Source organism: Oryza brachyantha, chromosome 10 (assembly GCF_000231095.2).
Source record: "Oryza brachyantha chromosome 10, ObraRS2, whole genome shotgun sequence".
Lineage (NCBI taxonomy): Eukaryota > Viridiplantae > Streptophyta > Magnoliopsida > Poales > Poaceae > Oryza > Oryza brachyantha.
In genome coordinates, this window is record NC_023172.2 from 15,818,496 (window position 1) to 15,843,032 (window position 24,537).

The window sequence follows — 24,537 nt, forward strand, 5'->3', positions numbered from 1 at the left end:
TAGTATTCTCCCGCATGTGTTACATGCTGATGCTGCCTTGGTGTGTTGGTTTTGGAACGCCGCCACTGCGTTGCAGGTTGCCATGTCCCAGCTCTGGGTGACGGATCCCTAACAGTTAATCTAAATTTGATCATCCATATTTTTATTTGGATGATCATATAAAACACGTTCATCCTTCATATACTTTTGTACTCCAGCAGATCATCTATATATGATATTCTCTATATCTATTTGGAGGATTGGAGAGAGAACATCTAACTATAGAGTTTCTCTCTCCTAATATAGATATCCAAAAATAGATGATGAGATAGATGTTCTGTTGGAATTTAACTTTTACTCTTTATCCTCTATTTCTAGGATGGAGGATGGGATGGATGAGCTGTTGGGGATGCTCGTAGGCACTTAATCATGTTTGCCAAAATACGATCCATCTAAACCGGCAACACAAATAGAACAGAAGAGGACATTTTTAGGGCGCAACTAAGGGTGTAAGTGGGCTAGCCCGCAAATCCCCGGTAAGCGGGTAACCCGATGATCTACCCGGTTAATTGATCTATAAGCGGGTTGGCCCTTACTTACACCCCTAGGCGCAACCAACTCTGGACTTGGGAGTCTGGACAATTCGGCAGCCAAACATGTATGCGCTGCTGCTAACACAGTACATGGGGTGAGTGAAATGCAGAGACCGACAAGGCACACGTGAACGCGAGGGCGGAACACATCGCTGTCGACGTGAACGCACGGTGGTAACTGGTAAGGCGCCATTCCATTGATGACGTCGACTCATCGCTGCATCCGTCCCACAGCATCGCCACCCTAGACAATTCGGCAGCCAAACATGTATGCGCTGCTGCTAACACAGTACATGGGGTGAGTGAAATGCAGAGACCGACAAGGCACACGTGAACGCGAGGGCGAAACGCATCGCTGTCGACGCGAACGCACGGTGATAACTGGTAAGGCGCCATTCCATCGATGACGCCGACTCATCGCTGCATCCGTCCCACAGCATCGCCACCCTCCAACTCCTGACGTCCCTCTCCTATCGCATGCGTACTTCTCCTCCGTTCATAAATCAGTTCATTTTTCTTAATTTCTAGATACAATGACCCTTCATCCTATTTAAATAATATAATTAATATTTCTATTGTTATTAGATGATAAAACATATATATATTTTACACGTGACTAATTTTTTAAAAAAGTTAAAAACTTTTAGATACAATAGATAATCAAACGCTTAACAACGGGAAAAAAAACTAAAATCTATTCGTGGTAGCATATTCCTCCCCTCTCCGCCGGCGCGATTTTTTCTCTCCGTAACGTGGGCCCGCCAGGTCAGCGCAATGAGGTCACTGACAGGTGGGCCCTCCTCTAACCAGTTCTGTTCCGGCCTCGCCTCCTCTACGCTCCGATGAGCCGGGGCGGTGGAACCGAGGAAGCGCATCGTGTGGACCGCGCCTGTGGACCTGTCACCGGGCCCCACCCTCCCTCACGGTGTATAAAGACCAGGCGCACGCGCCGTGGTCCTCAATTTCTCCCAAGGAAGGAACCCTCGCCTCGCTTCCTCCGCTTCCACGGTCGCACTCGCACGCCCTCCTCCTCCTCCGCTGCTACTGCGCAGGCCAATGGCGGCGGCGGCTGAGATCGGCGGGTTCGCGGCGGCGCGCGTGGCGCTGAGGCCGGCTCCGCCCGCGGTGCCGTCCCTGGCACCGCAGCCGGCGAGGAGGCTCGTGGCGGCGCGCTCCCTGAGGACCTCGACCTCCGAGAGGGTGGCGGATCTCGCGGTCGGGACCAACGGCTCCTTCTCCGCTCAGGTGACTGCATGCTCTCCCCCCCCCCCCCGCCCCCCCTGCACGCTTGGCAAGTAGCGCTTATTTTTTTTTCTTTTTGGCGGATTCGTCGCTGTAAAAGTTTTGCCGCCTCGACTGCTCGGCGATTGGATCCCAAGCCGTACGGTTAACTCGTCGTTTCGTGATGCTCTGATTTGCTCGGTTTAGTGACTTACATTGTGGGCCTGTGGAGTAGTCGCTGCATCCTTGCGATTTAGGACCTTTGATCCAGAGTTGCCACAGTGAAATGCATGAAAGGTGTGAGGTGCAGGTTTCCTCTAGGGACAAGCTATTCGTTTGTCATTTCCGAACAGCGCACATCGAGTTTGGAAATTTGCAGCTGTTATTCCTTTTATTATGATCCGAACAGAACTAGCATGAATCACCAGCTAAAAACTTGCAAAGTGTTACATATATGTGCTGGCTCAGCAATGCACGGATGATAATGGGACCCAGAGGGCCGACAACGGCGACAAGCAGTTGGTTTTCTGTTTTGGCGCAGGCTCGACATACCTGTATCCTTTAATTTTATATGTTTTCTCCACATTTTGTTTCTATTATGTTGTCTTCCAATACAATAGACCACCTTGAAGCGGTTAGCTCATTCCTTTCTTTGCATGCAGAGCAATGCTGAGAATACTGAAGCTGCTTCGCAAGTGGTTTCTGCGAATTCCCGGCGAAAGACAAAGATTGTTTGCACCATAGGCCCCTCGACCAACACGCGCGAGATGATATGGAAACTTGCAGACGCTGGAATGAACGTTGCACGGATGAATATGTCCCATGGTGACCACCAATCACACCAGAAGGTGATTGATTTGGTGAAGGAGTATAATGCAAAGAATACCGATGGCAATGTTATTGCTATTATGCTGGACACCAAGGTATACGCCTTTGAAAGATGGAGTTTGAATGCTGCAGCAAGTGAGCTGTGATGATTGAGATTCAGTGATGCAGGGTCCAGAAGTGAGAAGTGGGGATGTTCCAGAACCAATCATGCTCCAGGAAGGTCAAGAGTTCAATTTTACTATTAAAAGAGGGGTGAGCACCAAAGACACCGTCAGTGTGAATTACGATGACTTCATAAACGACGTTGAAGTGGGTGACATACTGTTGGTAGATGGTGAGGACTGATCTATCAATCTTCAGATCCTGCTCTGTCACTCTTTCTTTTTGTTGAGTTTGGTTCCTTACAGGTAGACAGTTCAGAGTATTGCACCTAGTTATCCTTGATTATATCATTATGTGCTACAGGAGGAATGATGTCACTTGCTGTTAAGTCTAAAACGGATGATACAGTTAAGTGTCAAGTAGTTGATGGTGGGGAACTCAAATCAAGGCGCCACCTAAATGTCCGTGGAAAGAGTGCAACTTTGCCATCTATTACAGGTTGGCTGATTTCTCCCCTAAAATGTCCAACCTCCACATAGTTATGCACAATATCCTGACATCCTCCTGCTTTAACAGAGAAAGATTGGGAGGACATAAAGTTTGGTGTTGAAAATGGTGTTGATTTCTATGCTGTTTCCTTTGTAAAGGATGAAAAAGTTATTCACGAACTGAAGGCCTACCTTAAAAGTAACCCTTTTCTCCGTCATCTGTGGAATTTTAAGATATCTATAGCCGGAACCTAATTCATCTCCTTTTTCTATGTTCTTTTCTGTATCCCAGGTGCTAACGCAGATATACATGTCATTCCAAAGATTGAAAGTGCAGACTCAATACCAAATCTCCAGTCCATAATTGCTGCTTCAGATGGGGTAAGGCCATGGGCATTGGTTGTTTCAACCATTTTATGTGAAAAGGCATCATGCAAGTGATGTCTGTTTCAACATGTAGTTGCCTTTGGATAGTTATCATGAGATTTGGACCAAGCGTTGTGTTTCGAAGCTTTTATACAAGTTCTAACACTTCATTCTCTGTTGCCTTTTTTTTTTCCTATTTCTGGCTTCATTTATCCTTGAAATGTTTTACGCCTTCATCTCTGTTTAGTGCTAGATACTGAATCTCTTGAAATGTTTGTAGGCGATGGTGGCACGTGGGGATCTTGGCGCTGAACTTCCAATTGAGGAAGTTCCTTTGCTGCAGGTTGGTTTAAATTTGTGTATGATTTCATGAGTGCAACAAATGAATGAAGTGACAACAACATTTAAATTGCATGTGTTTTGCACTTCTACTTCTCCAGGAGGAGATTGTCAGAACATGCCGAAGCATGCAGAAACCAGTTATTGTTGCCACAAATATGCTAGAGAGCATGATTGACCATCCAACTCCAACAAGAGCAGAGGTTTCTGATATAGCAATCGCAGTTCGTGAAGGTTCTGATGCCATCATGCTCTCTGGTGAAACTGCCCATGGAAAGTAAGATTTCAACCTGATGCATGTGCATCTATAAAATTTATTTCATTAAATCTTGCTTGTTACGTTTTTTTTCCAATGGGTTAGTAATGATCTGCATTCCAATTCCACTTACTCTTATTATGCATCTTACTTTGCTTAGGTTCCCACTGAAGGCAGTCAAGGTAATGCACACAGTGGCACAGAGAACAGAATCCAGCCTGTATAACCCAGCTACATCTCCTAGTCTTGTCACACGTCCACAGGTATATCTCCTGTTTCCACAACTTCAAATTTACCATGTGCTATAGCTTCTGCATTGTTCATTGTTTAGACACCTAGTTCCTTCTAGGTTTGCTATCTCTATTTTAGCATCTTATTTTCTCATGGTTCTTTTGGTAGGCTCTTCTCAATGAGGAATTTTGTCAAAGCCAACTGAGCAAAATGTTTGGATCTCATGCAACAATGATGGCAAACACCCTCTGTACCCCAATTATTGTGTTTACACGAACGGGCTCCATGGCTGTCCTTCTCAGCCACTACCGACCTTCATCTACAATATTTGCATTTACAAATGAGTAAGTTGTTTTTAGATTTCTGCCTATGTCATGCCAGAATTTTGTCTACAATGCTTTCATTTTATCAAATCAACTTTAGAAAACGAAGTTATTTCTCCACATAACGAATCATTTCAATCAATCACAACCATTTTTTATTTAATTTCTCACCTACATTCTCTTCTCAACTAATCAGTTTTTCTCTAATCATTCCCACCTATTTTCTTAATCCACGTGTCTAGCTCTAGAAGTGGTTACATTTTGGGATGGAGTGAGTACTAATAAAAGATAAAGATGCCTAGAGGACTGACCATTACGAGGAAACTGTTCTTGCAGGGAGCGAGTGAAGCAACGTCTGGCACTCTACCAGGGCGTGGTTCCTATTTACATGAAGTTCTCTGATGATGCAGAGGAAACTTTCTCAAGAGCAATAAGCAGCTTGCTGGTGAGCCTATGCACTTGACGCTGCCGAATCTGTTGTCGACATCAATGACATACATTTTTGACTCCTTATGCAAAGTTTATTGCCTCTTGAATGATTTATTGTTTTGCACGTTGGACAGAGCGGCCAATACGTGAAAGAGGGGGACTATGTGACCCTTGTTCAGAGTGGAGTGAAGTCGATCTGGAGAGAGGAGTCTACTCACCACATTCAAGTGAGGAAAGTCCAGGGCTAATGATCCTGCCCGTCTTACCAATTCCATCACAGGGTTGTTCCTGTTCAAATTTTGTTGGTGCGTTAATGTGCTATGTTACGAGTAACTTTTTACGGAGAACAAATGGTACGGTCGGATTATATGTCATGTTGATTTTACTTGTAGGGTCTCTGGAACTGAATAAGATATCTACTATTCATTTTCACATGGTGTCACACTGGATTCAATGTCTCGTCACTTTCACTTTCACTCTCAACTCTTGCTTTAGGAATTGAGCTGATGGTAATTTGGTTCTCTTGCTGAAGAGATGCACGACTCACTGTGGCATCATTGTTTCCTTTCCTGTAATTTTGATATTTTGGTACTTTTTGAAAACTTATTTTACAAATAAATCTATAAAAAAATTTATTGCACGAATAGATTTTTTGACCATGTCAACATCATTGGAGGATGGTGTTTTATAGTTATTCAATGATGGCTGTTAATAACGTTGACGGAGTAAAAAGTTATGTTCATATAATTAATTTTTTCAATGGTCTATTTATAAAATATTTTTTAAAAAAACCAAAATGTTAAAATTCCAGGATCCCTTTCCTTGTATGAATTCATGATGGTTTCATGGGCCATAGCAAGCTGGTGATCGTGATCTCATATGTGGTGTCCCAGGCCCAGCCAACCTGTCCCACCCGCTGCTTGAACAAGTCTCGTTAGGGCAGGTACAGTAGCGGTAAGCTATAAGAGCAAGTTCATTAGTATAGTCAACTACTAGCTTTAATTTATCTATAGCCAATTTATATAATAGTTATCTATAAAATATCAATATATTATCAATACATAGTCTCACATATCATACATATATTTTGTCTTAGAGTCCGTATGTAGCTGGTTATAAATTAGTAGCTGGTTACAAAACATTTGTACATGGTCCTACATGTCATACACACATCTTATTTTAGAGTTCATGTGTAGCTGGTTATAAATTAGTAGTTCACCTCTCTTCTCTCTCCCCTCTTATTTCTTTAAAATATGTTTATAGCTGACTTATAGTATGCTATTGTACCTGCTCTTACAAGCATTTTTTTTTAGCAATTTCATGGTATTATTTTCCCCTAATTTACTCCGACTTATCCTTTCATCTTTATTTATTCCAAGTTTATTGATGGATGCCAAAAGAGTAATTTAACTTAAATCTTTTCACAATAATCTTAAAATATTTATATTTTTGGAACCGTGCAGTAGGTGTAATCTTAGGCTAATTGAAAGCACAAGGCATGTTTTATGTAAATCTTTACTAAACAATCTTAAAATGCATATATTTTAGAACCAATGATTAGGTCCAATCTCGAGCCAGACGAGTATATAGAGCATGTTTGGGGAACTTCTAACATGCGCAATTTCTTCTAGAATTTCTATTTCTTCTAAACATTTTCACGGGAATTGTTAAATCTGCCGTTGTAAAATTTAGGAAATAACATAGAAACCAGAAGACGACGAAAAAAACAGTTTTTCAAGTTAAAACTCCCTCAAATTGGGCCATAGTCTTCGTATTAACATGAGAGTTGCATGGTTTAGCACTAGCACTAATGCGCTATCATCGTGTCAGTCAACCTAAACCAAAGTGAATGGGTACTGGTGCTGGTGCCAAAGCTAATTAAGCACAGTAGACCTAGGCGATAACGGTATCTAGTGGCCTAGCTAGGGAGCTAAGAGTAGCACTTGAATCAAACAAGATGAGTGTACTTTGTGTAGTAGAGGCGGGACCAAGCAAAGGTAGGAGCACGAGCTTGACTAACCCCCGTACTTTGGCCCTGTTTAGTTCCAAATATTTTCATGACCACCCATCGCATTAAATCTTTGAACAGTATTAAATATAGTTAAAAATAATTAATTGTACAGTTTTTTTAAAAAAAATTTATGAGATGAACAGTCTAATTAGTCTATGATAAACTCGGATTCGGTGACATTACCAATGTCATCGAATCTGTGTCCGTCTATGATAAGCCATAAATACTAATGTAACTTATATGTGCTAATGATATATTAGTTAAGACTTAAAACAATTTAATTTATGGTTTGATGACACCCTATTTAAATAGGTTTTTAATTAATCACATGAATAGTCGTCTTACATCCCGAACTAAAGGAGCACTAAACAAACCGATCAAGAGGAGATGCAAACGCAAATCTCAAATCTCAAAACCAAAACACAGCAGGCCTCGCGAGGTGTTTAGATTGAGAAAATTTTGAGAAGCGTCACGTCAAATGTTTGATTGTATGTTAAAAGATGTTTTTGGACACGAATGAAAAAACGAATTTCACGGCTAGCCTGGAAACCACGAGACGAATCTTTTGAGCCTAATTAATCTGTCATTAGCATATATTGGTTACTGTAGCACTTATGACTAATTATAGGCTAATTAGGCTCAAAAGATTCGTCTTAAGATTTCTTCCATAACTGTGCAATTAGTTTTGTGATTCATCTATGTTTAATATTTTATTTAGATGTCTAAAAATTTTGATGTGATGTTTTTGAGAAAAATTTTGTTAACTAAACAAGGCAGTGTCAGTCAGTAGTGTGATGTCTTTGCTAGCTGCCTCCGCCAGACAGCGCACGAGACAGACAGACAGCGAGTTGACTTCGCGTGTAGGAGGGTGTCAGGCCGCGGGTCCCCCCCGGGTCTAGTGGTGTCACGTCGAGGCTGACGTGTGGGCCCCTCGGGGTGGCTGAACGTTGTTCACCCGGCAGGCCCACGTGTCCCGCCTGCGACGGCGACTTTTTACTACTGAGGCAGCCGGTGACGGAGGCGACGACGCACTATTCCGGTATTCCGGCCGCCCTCTGCTCTATCACTTTTCCCACGCCCAACCATACTGTACTACTCCGGCCAAAAAATGCATTTCTGAGTTTGCATTTGACCAACCGTCTATTTAAAAAATCTATAAAAAGTAAAAAAATAATCATACGTAAAGTATTGTACTAGTTATATTTTATCATATGATAACAATAAAAATATTAATTTTAAAAAATTTAAATAAGACGAAAAGTCAAAAATTTTATAAAAAACTCAGAAATTCGTTTATTTTGGGACGGAGGTGGTACATCTCCGCCAGAGAAAGAATTCATCTTTGCCCCCCCCCCAAAAAAAAATCTCATGAAGACTTTATTCCTAGAGTATAAATTCACTGGTATTAGAATAATGAGGGACAAATGCATTGACAATTACAAAAGTGAAGATCATTTTGCCTTTTTATCTATATTGGTATGTATGAGATATGTTGCGTTCTTTTTCAGTTGAAATATGAACAATGAAATATTACTGTTTTTATAGCTATTTAATAATATAAATTATAAAAGTAACTAATATAGAGTTTAAAATCTACTTTAAAAAATAAGATTATGAAATATATAGTTGTTTTTTAAAAAATTATACCGTTGAGCTATTAAAAACATGTGAGACAAAAGGAGAAATAATCTTAAGATAACCTAATAAAAGAACATAACTATAGAAAAACATAAAATATTTTTAGTACGAAAATAATAGATCGCCTTCTTCCAGTGAAATCTTCTCTTCTTGCCTGGTGTACTCTACTATTCGTGGACAATTACTTAAACACAAGCATGCAATAGACGAATTCAGCTCGGACGTACCATAATTTCATCATACCATCAAGGGTGTGGTTACCGCGTCTCAACATGAAAATTTTAACTTCTTGCCAATCTTATAAATATTCTCACATAGAGTTGTGAGATTGATTAAACTCATTAATTAAAAAGTGATAAAAATAGAGGGTTATGAGAACTATTAAATACGCCCCGTAGGAAGTGAAAAAAAGATAAAATTCCGGAGGGTGAACGTGATACCATGTCCAACGATAATGACCGGTGGTAAGATGAACCCTACATTGCTCTTCTTAGATGTGTTACTGTTTTGTGCTACCACGACAATGGCGCAGCTGTCACGTGCCACTGTATAGCATAGCCGAACACCACTAATAAGGTACTCAATCCGTTTTATGTTACAGAGACTTTATAGATTTATCTAGATTTTAAATACTAACAAAGCTAGATATTTATTTAAATTATATATAATCATCAATGGATGAATTTATACGTTCAAAAAATCTTATAATATACATTAGAAAGAAAGATAGTCATAAATAATTCATTTGTTTCATATCATAAGACGTTTTGGCTAAAGTCCAAATTAATTAGTTAATGTATTTCATCTGTTTCATAATACAAGACTTTCTAAAATATTGAATGCTAATAAATCTAGATATTTATATAAATTATATATATTTATCGGTGTTTAAATCTATGAAAGCTAGCCTAAAAAATTTTATAATATGGAATGGAGGTAATAATGAATAATTAATATGTTTCATATCGTAAGATGCTTTTGGCTATGTCTAAATTAATTATACATCAATGTATTATATATCTATGTCTAGATTTGTCTAGACTCATATGAATCTAGATAATGATACCAAGTGTTACACAGTAAAACAAATGTAATAGCAAATAGTGGGATTGTTAGTGGTAGCGGCAGCGCCTAATGCTGCGGACTAATTAGTGCACGAAAAAAAAAATCATTAGTACATAATTAATTAAGTGCTAGCTATTATAAATTTGAATAACGGATTAATCCAATTTTTAAACAAATTTGGTATAACTATTTTAAAACACGCTTTGTTTAGAAGCTCGGAAAATATGCGTACGAAAAAAAAAGCCAGCTCTGATTAGCCGTAGCGAAACGAATCCATCACAAATGTTTTGTTGTTGCCAGGCACATCACTTCTCATTAAAACAATAATTAGTCATAAATACGAGTAATCATATAAATACATAAATAAATAGGATGTACATGTTCCATCACATGGAATCTAATGAGCTAACCTACGACCACTTCACGTCCATGGAGTACATACTCCACTGTACTTGTAAAAACGTGACATTTAATATGGTGTTTATTAGAAAGAGAAAATTTTTGAGATAATTGTCACGTTAAATGTTTGATTGGATATTGAAAGAGGTTTTTCGACACGAATGAAAAAACGAATTTCACGGCTAGCCTAGAAACCACGAGACGAATCTTTTGAGCCTAATTAATCTGTCGTTAGCACATGTTGGTTACTGTAGCACTTATGGCTAATCATAGACTAATTAGGCTTAAAAGATTCATGTCGAGATTTCTTCCATAACTGTGCAATTAGTTTTTTGGTTCATCTATGTTCAATGCTTTATTTAGATGTTTAAAAATTCGATGTGATATTTTTGGAAGAAAAATTTGGAACTATACAAGGCCTTATTGTGGAGTTTCTCCCTAAAGTCGGCAATAACTATGTTCTTTTCTTCCAGTGGTGCTACTGCTAGCAGCTTTGTCTTAGGGATTGCTTAGATGGGGCTAAACATTTTATCTCCATATCACATCAGATATTTGGACTAATTTAAATTATTAAACATAGACTGATAAAATAATTTATTTCATAAATAAGTGGTAATGTCACGCCCGGAGTTTTATCCCAAGCCTAAAATCGTAAAAAGAAATTCGTAAACAACAATTGGCTTAATTAACTCAGGAAAAATCCCTCTAAAAGGAATTAATTTAATTAAATCGAGGTTCCAAATCAATTAACTGGATTTAAATTCAAATTGCAGAAGTATAAAATTTGGCCAAACAAATTAATTTAAAATTCGGCAAAAGTGGGGTTTTCCTTTTTCCCTCCTTTTTCCTTTCTTTTTCCCTTCCTTCTCAAATTGGGCCGAAGTCCAATTTTCCTCCCTTCCATTTCTTTTTCCTTTTTCTTTTTCCTCTCCTCCTTCCCGGGCCGGCCCAGCCGAGCCGGCCCACCTTTCCCCGCCCGGCCGGCCCAGCCGAGCCGGCCTTCCGCTCCGTCCACGCGCGCGCGCCTCCTCCCGGCCGGGCCGCCTCGGCCCAGCTCGCCCGCTCGCGCGTCCGTGTCCGCGCCACCGCGAAGTCCGCCTCGCCTCCCTTGCGCCACTGACAGGCGGGCCCCACTTGTCAGTGACCAGGTTTCGTCAGCGCCCCGCCTCCGCACCACGCCGCGCCGGCCGAGTCCGCCGCCGCCCCGAGTCCTCCGCTCGCGCCGCAACCGCCGCCGCCGAGTCCGCCGCGTCGCCGACTCGGTCTCCACCGGCCGCTCCGCCCAAGCCGGCGCCGCCACCTATAAAATGCTCGCGTCGCCGCCCCGCCGCCACTTTCCCCTCTCCGCCCGAAGCTCCCCACCATCGCCGTCAGCCGCCGATCTTCTTGTCGGCCGTCGGACGTCGCCGCCCACCCGCGTCACCACCGCCGCCTCGTCTTCGCTGATCTCCCGCCGGCCTCCGTCGCTGCCGGTGTGCACCCGAGCGTCGTCGCTGCCCCTTCGTCTCTCCCGCCGCCGTGCTCGTCGTCTCGACGCCGTCGGCCGATCTCGTCACCGCGCGTCGCCAGCCGCCGCGCGTCTGCGTCACCACCGCCGCCTCGCCCTCGCCGACGCGCCGCCTTCTTTGTCGCCGCCGGTGAGCGTTTCCCCTCTCCCTCTCCCGTTTCCTCCATCATCGCCTCCGAGCTCACCCCCGCGCCGTCGTCGTCGGACTCCGCCGGTCGCCGGCGGCCCCTGCCAGACCGTCGCCCAGCTCCGCCGTCGTCACGCTGTCCTCGCGCCATCCGCGCTTTCCCGCATGGCCGCTTCCCGCGCCCGCCCGCCGTCGCCGTGCCGCTGTGCCGTCGTCGCCGTGCGCCGCACTCGGTCGCGCGCCACGCGCTGTCGTCGGACGCCGGTCGTCGTCGTCGCGCCGTCGTCGCGCCGTCGCCGCCCGCTTGTCGCCGCCCGACGTCGTCGCCGACGCCGTCGTTGCTGCTTCGCCGCCGCTCAGCCGCCCTCTCCCTCCTCCGCTCTGCTCCGCCGCCGCTCCGAGCCGCGCCACCCCGCCGCGGTCTCTGCCTCCTCCTCGCCGACGCCGTCGTCGCCCTTCGGTCGCCGGTCGATGTCGCCGACGTCGACGCCCTCGCGCCGCCGGTCATCGCCATCGCCCCCTTCCCTTTCTCCTCGGCCCTCGCCGTCTCCGCCGCTCCCGCCGCCGCTGCTCGCACCGCCGATGTTCCCGCTTCCCGGCTGCCGTCGCCATTCGCCGCCGCCCGCCGGTTCGCGCCGCTCGTCGCCGGGCGCCGTCCTCCGCCGGCTGCCGCCCACCGCCGCCCACTCCCCGCGCCGTCGGCCGAGCTCTCCACCCCTCTCCTCTGCTCTGCCTCCCCTCTGGCTGGCAGGGCCCACTAACCAGCCACCACCTCTCTCCGCCAAGTGGGGCCCGCTCCACCAGCTCCCTCCATCTCTCCCTTTCTCTCTCCCCCTGGGCCCCCTTGTCAGCCCCTCTCCTCCTTTGGTCTCACTGTCTAGTGGGACCCAGATGTCAGCTCTCCCTTCCTCTCTCCTCGCTGACGTCAGCAGCCCCATTAATTGCGCAATAATTGATTTAGGACTTTTCTGTTTAGCTAAAAAACCCAGAAAACTTCTAAAATTCATAAGTAATTCATCTAGTCTCCGTTTAGGTCCATTCAAGTTTCATTAAATCCAGAAAAATGCCAAGAATCCATTAAAAATAGTTTCTTTCTCTGTTTCAGTAGTTTTTTAGCCTGTTTTGTTTGTTTTGCCTTGTTTGTCGTAGGTTTTGACCCCGTCGCAGCGCCGTTCATTCTCGAAGTCGTCACCGAAGTTCCTCGTGGGTCTAAGCAAGGCAAGTGGCACCCTTCTTTGATCATATTGAACCTATGTTTATAAAATCCCCCGCTTTTACATTCAAACATGCATTGTATTCAAATGTGTTTACTTTATTTATCTATTGGGCATTCCGTTGATCCCCATTTATTATTGTCATCCCAGGGTTAATTTGACTAGAATTAGGGTTAGTCAATGCTTAGCCATGCTTAGTTCAACTAGCTCACCAATTATTATTTAATTATTGTTGCACTTTGATAGACCTTTAATGGTTTTGATCATTATTCATTTCCCGAGGTGGATTAATACAACTAAAATATTGCTTATGGTGGGCTGTGGGTGCATGGTTTTGAGAGTCGTGCCCATGGCAATTAAGGACCGGTTCTCAGGAAACCCTGAAGGTCTTACACGTACTAACCACAAGCCAGAATGGGCAACGGTGAGACTCGTAATCTAGCTTGTCCCTATTCGACGTACCCAGGCAAGGGTAGGCGTGATGGAGTATGGACGGGCAATCGTGGTGTAACGAAAGCTTCTCCTGCTTCCGGATCTACCAAGGCACAAGAGGGGACTGCCCGACTTGGTGTAAAGGAGGGGGTGAAACCTGAAGTGTGGTGCGATTGTCTAGGGAGGGTTAGGTGAAAGGTCTTATCATGGTTTCCGTACTGAGGTATCGTGGTGATACGTTGGGGCATGGTAACATGCTTGGCAGCCATGTCTTGTGGGTAAAGTTGTACACCTCTGCAGAGTAAAACTATTCGAATAGCCGTGCCCGCGGTTATTGGGCGAACCGACAGACTCACTGGGATTAGTTGAACCCCTTTAATAATTTTATTAATCTTGGAACTGGTTTGACCCTGCGCAACGTGGTGTAACGTTCGACAGTGGTTTGGGCCTGTTGCAACGTGGTGTAACGTTGGACAGTGGAGTATTATTTTAATTGTTACTTTACTTTTATTTCAGCTTATTCTATTTATTGTTTTGCTAAATTACTGCAGCTTTGTGCAATTTAACCTTAGCCTATCCTTGATACCCTATTGCATTCATTATTCTCTCCCTCTTGGGTGTTACTTGTTGAGTACGGTGGTTTGTACTCAGCCTTGCTTGCTTTTTCCTCCACCAGAGCAAGTGCCAGAGCCTGTGTCAGAAGAAGGTTGTTCCGAAGGTTGAAGTAAGGTTCAGTCCGCCATCGAGAGTGCCTGTGGTGTGGAGCCGTCATCGCCAGCTAAAACTGAAGATTAGATGGTCTAGTCTTGTTTTCCTCTTTCCGCTGCATTTCGATAGATAATTATTTTTATTTGTTTTTAAGTCGTGGAACTGTGTATTAATTTGTCATAGTGTGTACTCGGGCTGATGCCTGGACCGAGATTTAATACATGCTATTGTTCAGAAATTTGGTGTAAATTTCTGGGCGTGACAGGTAATCCGTGAGACGATTTTTTAAGCCTAATTAATCCATAATTAGAGCATGTTTACTATAGCATCACATAGTCTAATCATGGATTAATTAAGCTCAATAGATTCGTCTCGCAAATTAGTCCAGAATTATGGATGAGTTTTATTAATAGTCTACGTTTACTATTTAAAAATAAGTCACTTGTCCCAAACACCACTTTAGGCCCCGTTTAGTTCAAAATTTTTTCAAAAACATCATATTGAATCTTTAGACACCTAAATAAAGCATTAAATATATATGAACATTAAAACTAATTAAACGGTTATGCGGGAAATCGTTTGACGAATATTTTAAGCCTAACTAGAACGTGATTAGCCATAAGTGCTACAGGACCTAACATGTACTAATGATGGATTAACTAGAGTCAAAAGATTCGTCTCGTGGTTTTCAAGTAAAATCTGAAATTTGTTTTATAATTAGAGTATGTTTAATACTTTAAATAGATGTTAAAAACTTGATTTGATATTTTTGCGAAAATTTTTTACAACTAAGCAAGGCCTTACTTTTAAACTTGTATTCTCCAATGCAACGACGCCGCTGACGTAACTGTTACCCATTCTTTTCTGCTGAATTTTGTCTGAAGTTGCTGAGTGTTCTTGCCACTCCAACGCCGCTGCGCCCACCTGATCGACGAACTTCACGTTGTACAAAAAAAATTTCCAGTCGCGGCGTTTGGCTATTTGGAAGCGTAATCAAAATCACTTATAAACAATTAAAAATAATTTATAAATAAAAATTTTATATACATATTCTTAGCGATCTAAAAGAAATGATTAAAAATAAACTATAAAAAAGAATCCGTAAATTAACTCTAAATTTAAAATTTAAAATTCAAATTTTAGCTTACATTATAAATGTAACCGAAACGATTGGGAACAAGATCGTATCCAGCAGCAGGAAAGTTTGCAAACAGATGCAAAGGGGACTGAACGTGGAAGCTGAGGACTTGTTTAGTTACTAAAAAGTTTTTCTAAAAACATACATCAAATTTTTAGACACCTAAATAAAGCATTAAATATAAATTAAATAAAAAACTAATTGCACAATTATGAAATAAATCTTGAGACGAATCTTTTGAGCCTAATTAGCCCATGATTAGCCATAAGTGCTACAGTAATCAATATGTGCTAATGACGGATTAATTAGACTCAAAAGATTCGTCTCGCGGTTTCTAGGCTAGCCATGAAATTAGTTTTTTCATTCGTATCCAAAAACCCCTTCTGATATCCGGTCAAATATTTAACGTGACACTTCTCCCAAAAATTTTCTCAATCTAAATACCACCAGCTGAATCCCACTCAACCAAAAGGCAGCATTTTTCATGTCAAAGTGTGTACTTTCGGACTTTCTGTTAGCTAAAACGCTTGACCTCATCATTGTCTACGGAACCAATCCATCCATACTTGATGCACCAAATAGTGCATTGTCCGTTGCAATCCCCCATATATACCAACTACGGGTCGATGGCACAGAAAAATCATCCAAAAAATATCAGCAAAAGCATCAAAAAAATAAAAACAGATAGAGGTGATTTTTTTAAAAGGTCAAATGGTATATTTGTAAATAAAAAATAATTTATAAATAAAACTTTTATTTACGTATTCTTATCGATTTAAAAGTTAAGACTGAAAAATAAACTTCGTGGAAAAAACTTAAAATCAACTCTAAATTTAAATTTAAAAAATTAAAATTTAATCATATAAATAAAGCGGAAGCGAAAATACGAGGGTGATAGATGCTACATGTGGTTCATAAGCCTTTCATAAATATTTGTATTCATGACTAATTATTCCTTTGGTATTGATGATTTTGTTAATATTAATCTATATGACCACGGCGACTTTGTTAATACCAGATACACCGAGTCTTTAGTGATGCTCTCACGGCTGCGCTTACTACAAGCACATATGATTATACTGTATTTAGAAAACTGTAAACAACACAATAAAATTTAATACATAAATAAATAAAGTATACTCTAGTGCACTCTATTTGATTCCGTTTTGAAAACGAAATTTAAAACCGGAGAGAGAGAGAGAGAGAGAGAGAGAGAGCGTGGGTGGGGTGGGTGCTTGGGTCAGGTGTGCACTGCACCCACCGGCCGGCCGGATCCCCCACCGCACCACATCTGCTTCTGCTTCTCCTCCTTGTCTATGCCGCGCTCCTCCTCCTCCTCCTCCGCTTCGCTTCGCAGTTCACGACTCGGCTCGCCGCCATTATTTGCTTGCAGCTATTCTCTCTCTCGCATTCGCATTCCCACCGCCGCGTCGGCGTAGATCTCGCCCGCCTACCCCCTCCCCTTCCGTTCCAGATGGGCTGCTTCCACTCCAAGCCTGCGGGGCCCCTGCCGCCGAAGGACGCCGCCGCCCTCCCCGTCGACAACCCCGCAGATCCCGGTAAGCAACCATTAAACCCTAACCCCCCCTTCGTTGCTGCTTGCTTCCTTCCTTCGTTTGTTTGCTTGTTTGTTTGTTTATCTCTAATCTGCTGGAGCAATCGGTTCGGTTTGAAGAGGCCGCCAATGGCGCTGACGCCGCGCCGGCCGACGGCGACGACAAGGACGCCGCCAAGCGGGCCGTCCCGGTCTTCAGGGAGTTCGCCCTCGCCGAGCTGCGGGCCGCCACCAAGGGCTTCAGCGCCGACCTCATCGTCTCCGAGAGCGGCGAGAAGGCGCCCAACGTCGTCTACCGCGGCCGCCTCGACGGGGGCCGCCTCATCGCCGTCAAGCGCTTCTCCCGCCTCTCCTGGCCCGACCCGCAGCAGTTCCTTGTACGCCGCTGCAACTGCCACCGCCGCTCTCCGGATCTCGCAATGCCCTGACGGCTTCGTTTCGTTTCGTTTGCTGTTGCAGGCGGAGGCGGCGGGGGTGGGGAAGGTGCGCCACAAGCGCCTCGTCAACCTCATTGGCTGCTGCGCCGAGGGTGACGAGCGCCTGCTCGTCGCCGAGTACATGCCCAATGACACCCTCTCCAAGCATCTCTTCCACTGTATGCGCCACTCTCTTCCACTCCATTTCAGCATTTCGCTCTCCGTATATGCTACTACTAGTACTTACGCCTGCCTGACGTACTTGGTGATCCGTAGAGGGGGGCATCAAACCACGGATCTCGTATGCATTAATGGAACACCCTACGCACCTTTCACCATTACTACATTACGTTTGACTTGTGTGTTGTTCATGCCAAATGGATGTTGCTTGCCCGGATTATCTGGGTCGCGGCCATTTTCTTTTTCAGTATGTTTTCTTTCTTGTTTGACCCTGGTGCGGCCGTGCGGCCTGACTTTTTTTTTTTTGCAGGGGATAAACAGCCTTTGCCATGGGAAATGCGCCTGAGGGTTGCATATTACATTGCGCAGGCACTCGATCACTGCAATGCAGAGAACCGGAAAATCTATCATGATTTGAATGCCTATAGAGTGCTTTTTGATGAGGTATATTTGTTGCCGTTAGTGCATTCTAGTCCAACCACCTTTTGTTTCTGTTGTTTTTGCATTGTACTAACTCTCTTCCTCCCCTCTCTGAACTCAAATATTTCTGGTGAAAAGTTCACTTTCTGAAATTTGGCTGACCTGTTAAGCTACTGAGGGAATTCTCACTTTTGCTTGATTTATTCTAACAGGAAGGTGATCCTCGGTTGTCAAGTTTCGGACTAATGAAGAACAGCCGTGACGGGAAAAGTTATAGCACTAACCTGGCTTACACTCCGCCAGAGTTTCTACGAACTGGTAGGAATCAACACATGATTCTTATTAACACATTGATGGTTAGCTTACTCTATTGGTGTTTTCTAGCAAAAATGTAACATGCGAACTTATTACAAGCTTGCTCTACTTTTACTCCCAATTAGGCATGTGCTAACAGTTTTTTACCGCACTGAGCAATTTGTGCATGACACTTGTATGACAGGCAGAGTCATCGCCGAGAGTGTGATATATAGTTATGGAACAGTTCTGTTGGATCTTTTGAGCGGGAAGCACATACCTCCTAGCCATGTATGCTTCATTTAAATCCTTGCTTTTCTTGAGAAATATATCAGAACTTCCCTTATCAGCCCCCCTGTATCATGGATATCACTGCATCAGTATTTAATACTCATATATGTGATACAACTTTTGTGGGCTGCTATGAGATTTGAACCACATTTAAACTACTAATGTGCACTAAGTTGGCATAACAGGCAGTGAACTCTCCTCTTAAATAACAGGCCTTGGACTACTAGTAGAATATATAGCAGCTTGATTAAGAATTTATTCCAAGGAAGCTGTGCATTTCATAGAATATGCCAGTAGAATACTGAATGTATGCCAAGGGTATTCTCTATGCGCATTTATAATGTTTTCTTTTATAGGTTTCTCATTTGATTTATATGGAATTTCAGGCACTTGATTTGATTAGAGGGAAGAACATACTGTTGCTCATGGATTCCTCCTTAGAAGGGCAGTATGCTAATGAAGATGCTTCAAAACTAGTTGACCTTGCATCGAAATGTTTGCAGTTTGAAGCTAGGGACAGGCCCAATATAAAGTATCTCTTGTCTTCTGTTGGGCCTCTTCAGAAGCAAAAGGAGGTAAATAACTTGGGAGCCTTTTTTTGGTTGTTAATGTCTTATTCGTTGCATTTAGTAACACCTTTTGCTTCTTTTGCCAATCATTATCTAGGTGGCATCACATGTGTTAATGGGCATTACAAAAGCCACATCAGTATTGCCAACTATTCTTTCTCCACTTGGGAAAGCCTGTTCCAGTATGGACCTTACAGCGGTACATGATGTATTGCTCAAAACAGGTTACAAGGATGAAGAAGGTGCTGAAAATGAGGTAACTATCTTGCTGTAAAGTTAGTGTATTTGTTTTCCTCGTCTATGATCCATCTGAGCTATGTCACGCCCAAATTCGCTCATTCATCAAATGAACTATAGAGCATGGATTGTGCACCATATATTGCTATGAAGAGAAGCTATTTGTATTCACCACATTCTTGCCTGTTTATAATTTCAAAAGCTAACCTCACTTTATGTACTTTGGCTCTTATCTCCCTGTTCTCACTTGCTTAAATATTCGGAAGTTATGAAGTCTCATTCATTTGGTTTGTTAAGACAAGCTAGTTCTATTTTGTGCATGTTTATGCTGCTGTAAAAACTGAAGTTGTCCTTTCAAGAATGGACTCAGCAAGTGCAAGAGATGCTGAATACCAAGAAGTTTGGTGACATTGCATTTAGAGACAAGGATTTCAAGACTGCAATTGACTACTACTCCAAGGTATCATTGTTTTCACTTACCTAGGCTCTGCTAACCTAGTTTTGCAATGTTGACATTTTTCTTCATGATTGTTTGTCTTACACAAGTTGTTTTGGAGCTTTATAGTAGGAAGGGACCCTAACTGGTCAAAAAGTTCAACTTTCTGAAATAGTTTGGCCCTCAGCCCATTAGCTCAAGTGCCTAGCCAATAGCCTTATGTTACTTATAGTGAACATTTTGAATTAATATCTTCTCTCCTGTGATATGACAAGCTAATTTGCCATGATGCAGCTTGTTGGAATGATGTCAGTGCCTTCGGCCACAGTTTTTGCCCGGAGGAGTTTCTCCTACTTGATGAATGGGCAGTCAGAGCTTGCACTCCGGGATGCAATGCAGGCACAAGTCTGCATGCCGGAGTGGCCAACAGCTTTCTATCTGCAAGCCCTTGCTCTCTCTAAGCTTGGCATGGAGACCGACGCACAAGATATGCTAAATGATGGAGCCACTTTTGAGGCCAAGAAGCAAAACAGCTGGCGAGGTTAGGGACCAAGAGACGGCTTTCCCCCAAATCCGTGTGGCCTTTTCAACAGAAAAGGTATGATGACGATGATGAGTGTTCATTGGGGCGTCTGTTGCACTATTAGAAGTGGGATTGAAGTGCACAGTTTTATTGTGCAATCTCCGACCAAATGTCGATAATGAGTGGCGTTGTTGTGACCTGGAAGGCAAAAGCAGAGAGGCATTGCTTATACTCTTTTGAGTCTGAGTTGCGCTTTGTTTCTCGTGTGATGGCAGCAAACATCTGCTGATCATTTGGGTTGCAGTGCTCCTCTAGAGAGAACTGATGAGAAGGTTGTAATTAAGAGGACGCTTTTCTGACAATTTATTTTTTTCCCTTTTTCGTTTTCCATTGGAATCTTTGGGGCCCAAGGTGACATGATAGTGTGAAGAAAGGCGGGTCCCCTGTGATTAGCTAGGATGGAGAATAAACTAGAGCCATCTAAATTCCATTCAATTCTACCATGTTCTTGATCTGGTACTTGCTTCTTGAACGTTTAAAGGTATGTAGTGAAGGTGCATTGCATCATGTGGAACTTCTACTTTTGTTTGCCATTTGGCAACTCTATATATTGCATATATGCACGAACTATCTGATGAGACATCTAGTCCCCAATTTCGGTATGCAGTAGCTTCTAATCCTCAACTTTTGTGTTTTTCTGACTTGCTGGTGATTCCCAAAATTTCTCAATGATTTAAGGTAAAAAAAGAGATGCTATGTAAGTATGTAACGGATGGCAACTTAAAATTTTCAAATGAGCAAGTTTAAACTCATACGGAACATCGCTAAAAGGGAAAAAAAAGAAACAAAAGTGAAATCCCTCATAGAAAAACTACGGGGGTGTTTAAACTATGGGGGTGTTTCGCCGGTGAAATGAAAATTTTTATATGTCACATTAGACGTTTGAATGGATATCGGAAGAAGTTTTCGGACACGAATGAAAAAACGAATTTCACGGCTGGCGTGAAAACCGCGTGATTGGATATCGGAAGAGGTTTTCGGACACGAATGAAAAAACGAATTTCACAGCTGGCGAAAAAATCGCGAGATGAATCTCTTGAGTCTAATTAATTCGTCATTAATGCATGTGGGTTACTGTAGCATTTATGGCTAATCATGTACTGATTAGGCTCAAAAGATTCATCTCACAATTTCTCACATAACTGCGTAATTAGTTTTTTGATTTATCTATGTTTAATACTTTATTTAGGTGTCTAAAGATTTGATGTGATATTTTTTGATGAAAATTTTTGGGAACTAAACGGGGCCTACATTTTGTCCTGGCATGGCCAGGAAAAGAACAAGAGATGAGCGTGAAAAAATGAAAGTGTGAGTGTGATGGGTGGGGTCCGGTGAACCCAACACAAGAATCCTGCAATGACCGGCGGAATTCGAGACTCGTAAACAGCAGAAAGTGGCGAGATGACGATAAAAGTGCGTAGAAAAAGAGGAACTTGGTTTGACTCTGAGTTTGTTTGCTACCCTCTGCCTTGTCATTTGGCAATGTATCGAGCTGTGATGTGAGCCATCTCTTCGTCCTTTCACGTATGTACTTACACGTGCAGTTCAGAGTAGCCGATGCACAGACCTTATATATCACTTCGGCTATGACTATACGTTGCTCTTCGATATACTGTCCCGGCCTAAAATTGGATCATTTTTACTGATCTGTTTTGTTTTAAAATAAGTTTATTTTTAGCAATCATTCTATTGTAGTTGTAAAAATAGAAAAATAAATAAATTGAAAGTAGATAAAATGAAAAATAATTGCATTAGGATATGTTTTAAAATAAGTTGCATGATAAGAAAACTTGGGTGATGTAAGAGAAGTTAAAGCTTATTGGTTCCATATAAACAACAAAACTTCTTGTTAACCAAAAAATGAGTAAAAAATTGCTGTTAAAGTGGAATTTTTTAAGACAAATATGTTGAGTTTTCTTCTCAATCTTTTTTCTTACAAATAATAAAAATACTTTTTTGTCGTTTGATCAATCGGAATGACATATTGTTACATCAACGCTATATATAGGTTCAACCTAGCCACATTTAGTTATGTGTGGAGTGTTCATTGTGATTCGCATCCAAACAAATGAAGGAGCAATCAAAGAATACGATTGATGGAGGACTGTTGTGCCGAAAGTGCAGCAAACCAGAAAGTGACATGAGCATTTCATATATTCTGAAACCCTAAAACTTTTCTTCCATGCATATTGGCTGTAATCTCCAGTTGGTCTATTCTCAAGAATTTATAATAATAGTACTCATGCTCCTTTAAGCAGCCATATGCGCCGACCATCCATTGCGATCATGGACTTGCTTGTCTGCAATCACTATACGACTTACCTGTCTCGCAATGTCATTAATATTGTTATTATTATATAAGTTTGGTAGTGAAATTTTGACATTTGCATGGACCTGTTCGACGGTGTAAAATGTACTACAGCACTTGCTGACGCCTATATTAGTCAGACCTTATTATGTTACGCCGGCTGTTCCAAGGATTAGTTATTGAATCACAGGCCCTTGAATTGAGCAGATGCAGGACCTGTTTTTTTTTTTTTTAAGTCAAAAGGCTGGAACTTTGCAGAGATTTTGTCACAAGTTCAGCAAGGCCTAAGTAGCTGATGCCAAGAAGGTGGTTGATTTATAATGCTTTCTACTGCTAATAGAATTAATCTATACCGTTTATTTTTCTAATTCAATTGATTAGATTTATTTATACTAACATGTTAACTACTGAGAGCACAATAGTCAATCTCTTGCTCCTGTGTAAGAGAATAGTTGTTTACATGACTCTCTATCTACTGATAGTAAAACTAATTTATACCATTAATTTTTTTCTAATTAAATAGATCAGATCTATTTATACTATCACATCAAATAGTATATTTTTATTAGTAATAGAACTCTAAATCAGCAATTGATTTTGTTCAATCAATGATAATATTGATAGTAATATGTTAGTAGAGAGCAATGTAGCCCAGCTCAAAAGAGAAAAGCAGGAAAAATGGCTGGAAGCAGCTATGGCACTGACACCAATTAAGATTGGGCACGTGAATTCAACCGATCGCACGAGCTGGATCGTCAGATTGTTCGGCAATGCATGGCCAAAAAATTGCATGAATAATTAGTAGGTGTGGTTGGTCAATCGTCCACTGGCAGAGGATGCACGGTGAGTGGTTCGTGTCGTCTTCATCGTCGTGAAAGTGTGCAACTTCTCCGAATGTGAAATCTACTTTAGGTTACGAGCGTTCATCACGTCCATGTTCGTCACTCTCTGCTCGCTAGCTACCTCTTGTCAGGTTTCCGCGTATGTCGTACGGCGTCTCTTCCGGCGTCCCAAGGATCGCCGGCGATCTCTGTTAATCATAGTGACCATCTTTTCGCTTGTCCAAAAAAAAAAGTCAAACATCATATTTATAACAGAAAATAATTTATAACTAAAGCTTTTATATACGTATACTTAGTGATCTAAAAGACAAGTTAAAAAATAAAATACAATAAAATCCTCCAAAATTAACTTTAAATTTAAGGTTGAAAATTTAAATTTTGATTTATAAGTAAAAGTAAAAGCGAAAATACGAGGATACATTTGTTCCATTGGTATGGTATATAGTATTGCATTTGATCATATACGTATATATTCTTGTTCAGTTACTTAGTTGGTAAGCGATGATCCATAGAGGGCATGACAGTAACCTGCAAGAAATGCATGTCGATGCAACGACGCAGTTGAGTTAATTTGGGTGTCACATTCGCCTCTACTCTGCTCTAGATCGATCACCATCCACACCGCAACTAGAAGTCTATATTTTCCGCTTCTTATTATAAACTAAATTTAAGTTTTAAATTGATTTTATGATTTTTTTTATCGTATTTTATTTTCAGCCGATCGAATAATTTCTAAATTATTTTTTTTTGCTAATATGCCCTAGAAAAGCCAAACGATACAAACGTAAATCAGCAGCACCAGCTAGTCCCTGTACCACCACTGTCTGTCACTGTATGTGTGTCTCTATATGACGGTATCTATCGATCCATCTATCTCTTGCCGACCATTCCCAGAACTCCAAAAAATGGCGGTTGCTATCGATATTAACAGGGACACTTGCATCTCTTAAGCATGTGCGAGAAACGTGCCGCCCCCTGACATGAATCTATCTGCCGTCCTGTGTGCTAGTAC

General features: G+C 42.1%; 2 protein-coding genes across 2 annotated transcripts; both read left to right on the top strand.

The window, feature by feature from the left end:
• The first annotated feature begins 1,561 nt into the window (after positions 1-1,561).
• LOC102702885 (pyruvate kinase isozyme G, chloroplastic-like) lies at positions 1,562-5,599 on the top strand. The gene is made up of 12 exons (XM_040528405.1): positions 1,562-1,817; positions 2,456-2,716; positions 2,790-2,955; positions 3,087-3,221; positions 3,300-3,410; positions 3,504-3,592; positions 3,858-3,920; positions 4,018-4,193; positions 4,333-4,435; positions 4,572-4,747; positions 5,063-5,171; positions 5,290-5,599. Exons 1-12 carry the CDS (start codon positions 1,629-1,631, stop codon positions 5,401-5,403), a joined length of 1,692 nt encoding a protein of 563 aa, XP_040384339.1. The 5' UTR covers positions 1,562-1,628; the 3' UTR covers positions 5,404-5,599.
• Positions 5,600-16,618: 11,019 nt separating this feature from the next.
• Positions 16,619-20,961, top strand: LOC102718771 (serine/threonine-protein kinase BSK2). Its single transcript, XM_006662025.3, has 10 exons — positions 16,619-16,953; positions 17,070-17,326; positions 17,409-17,544; positions 17,856-17,989; positions 18,178-18,283; positions 18,465-18,550; positions 18,937-19,125; positions 19,217-19,375; positions 19,703-19,816; positions 20,087-20,961. Exons 1-10 carry the CDS (start codon positions 16,869-16,871, stop codon positions 20,336-20,338), a joined length of 1,518 nt encoding a protein of 505 aa, XP_006662088.1. The 5' UTR covers positions 16,619-16,868; the 3' UTR covers positions 20,339-20,961.
• Positions 20,962-24,537: the final 3,576 nt, after the last annotated feature.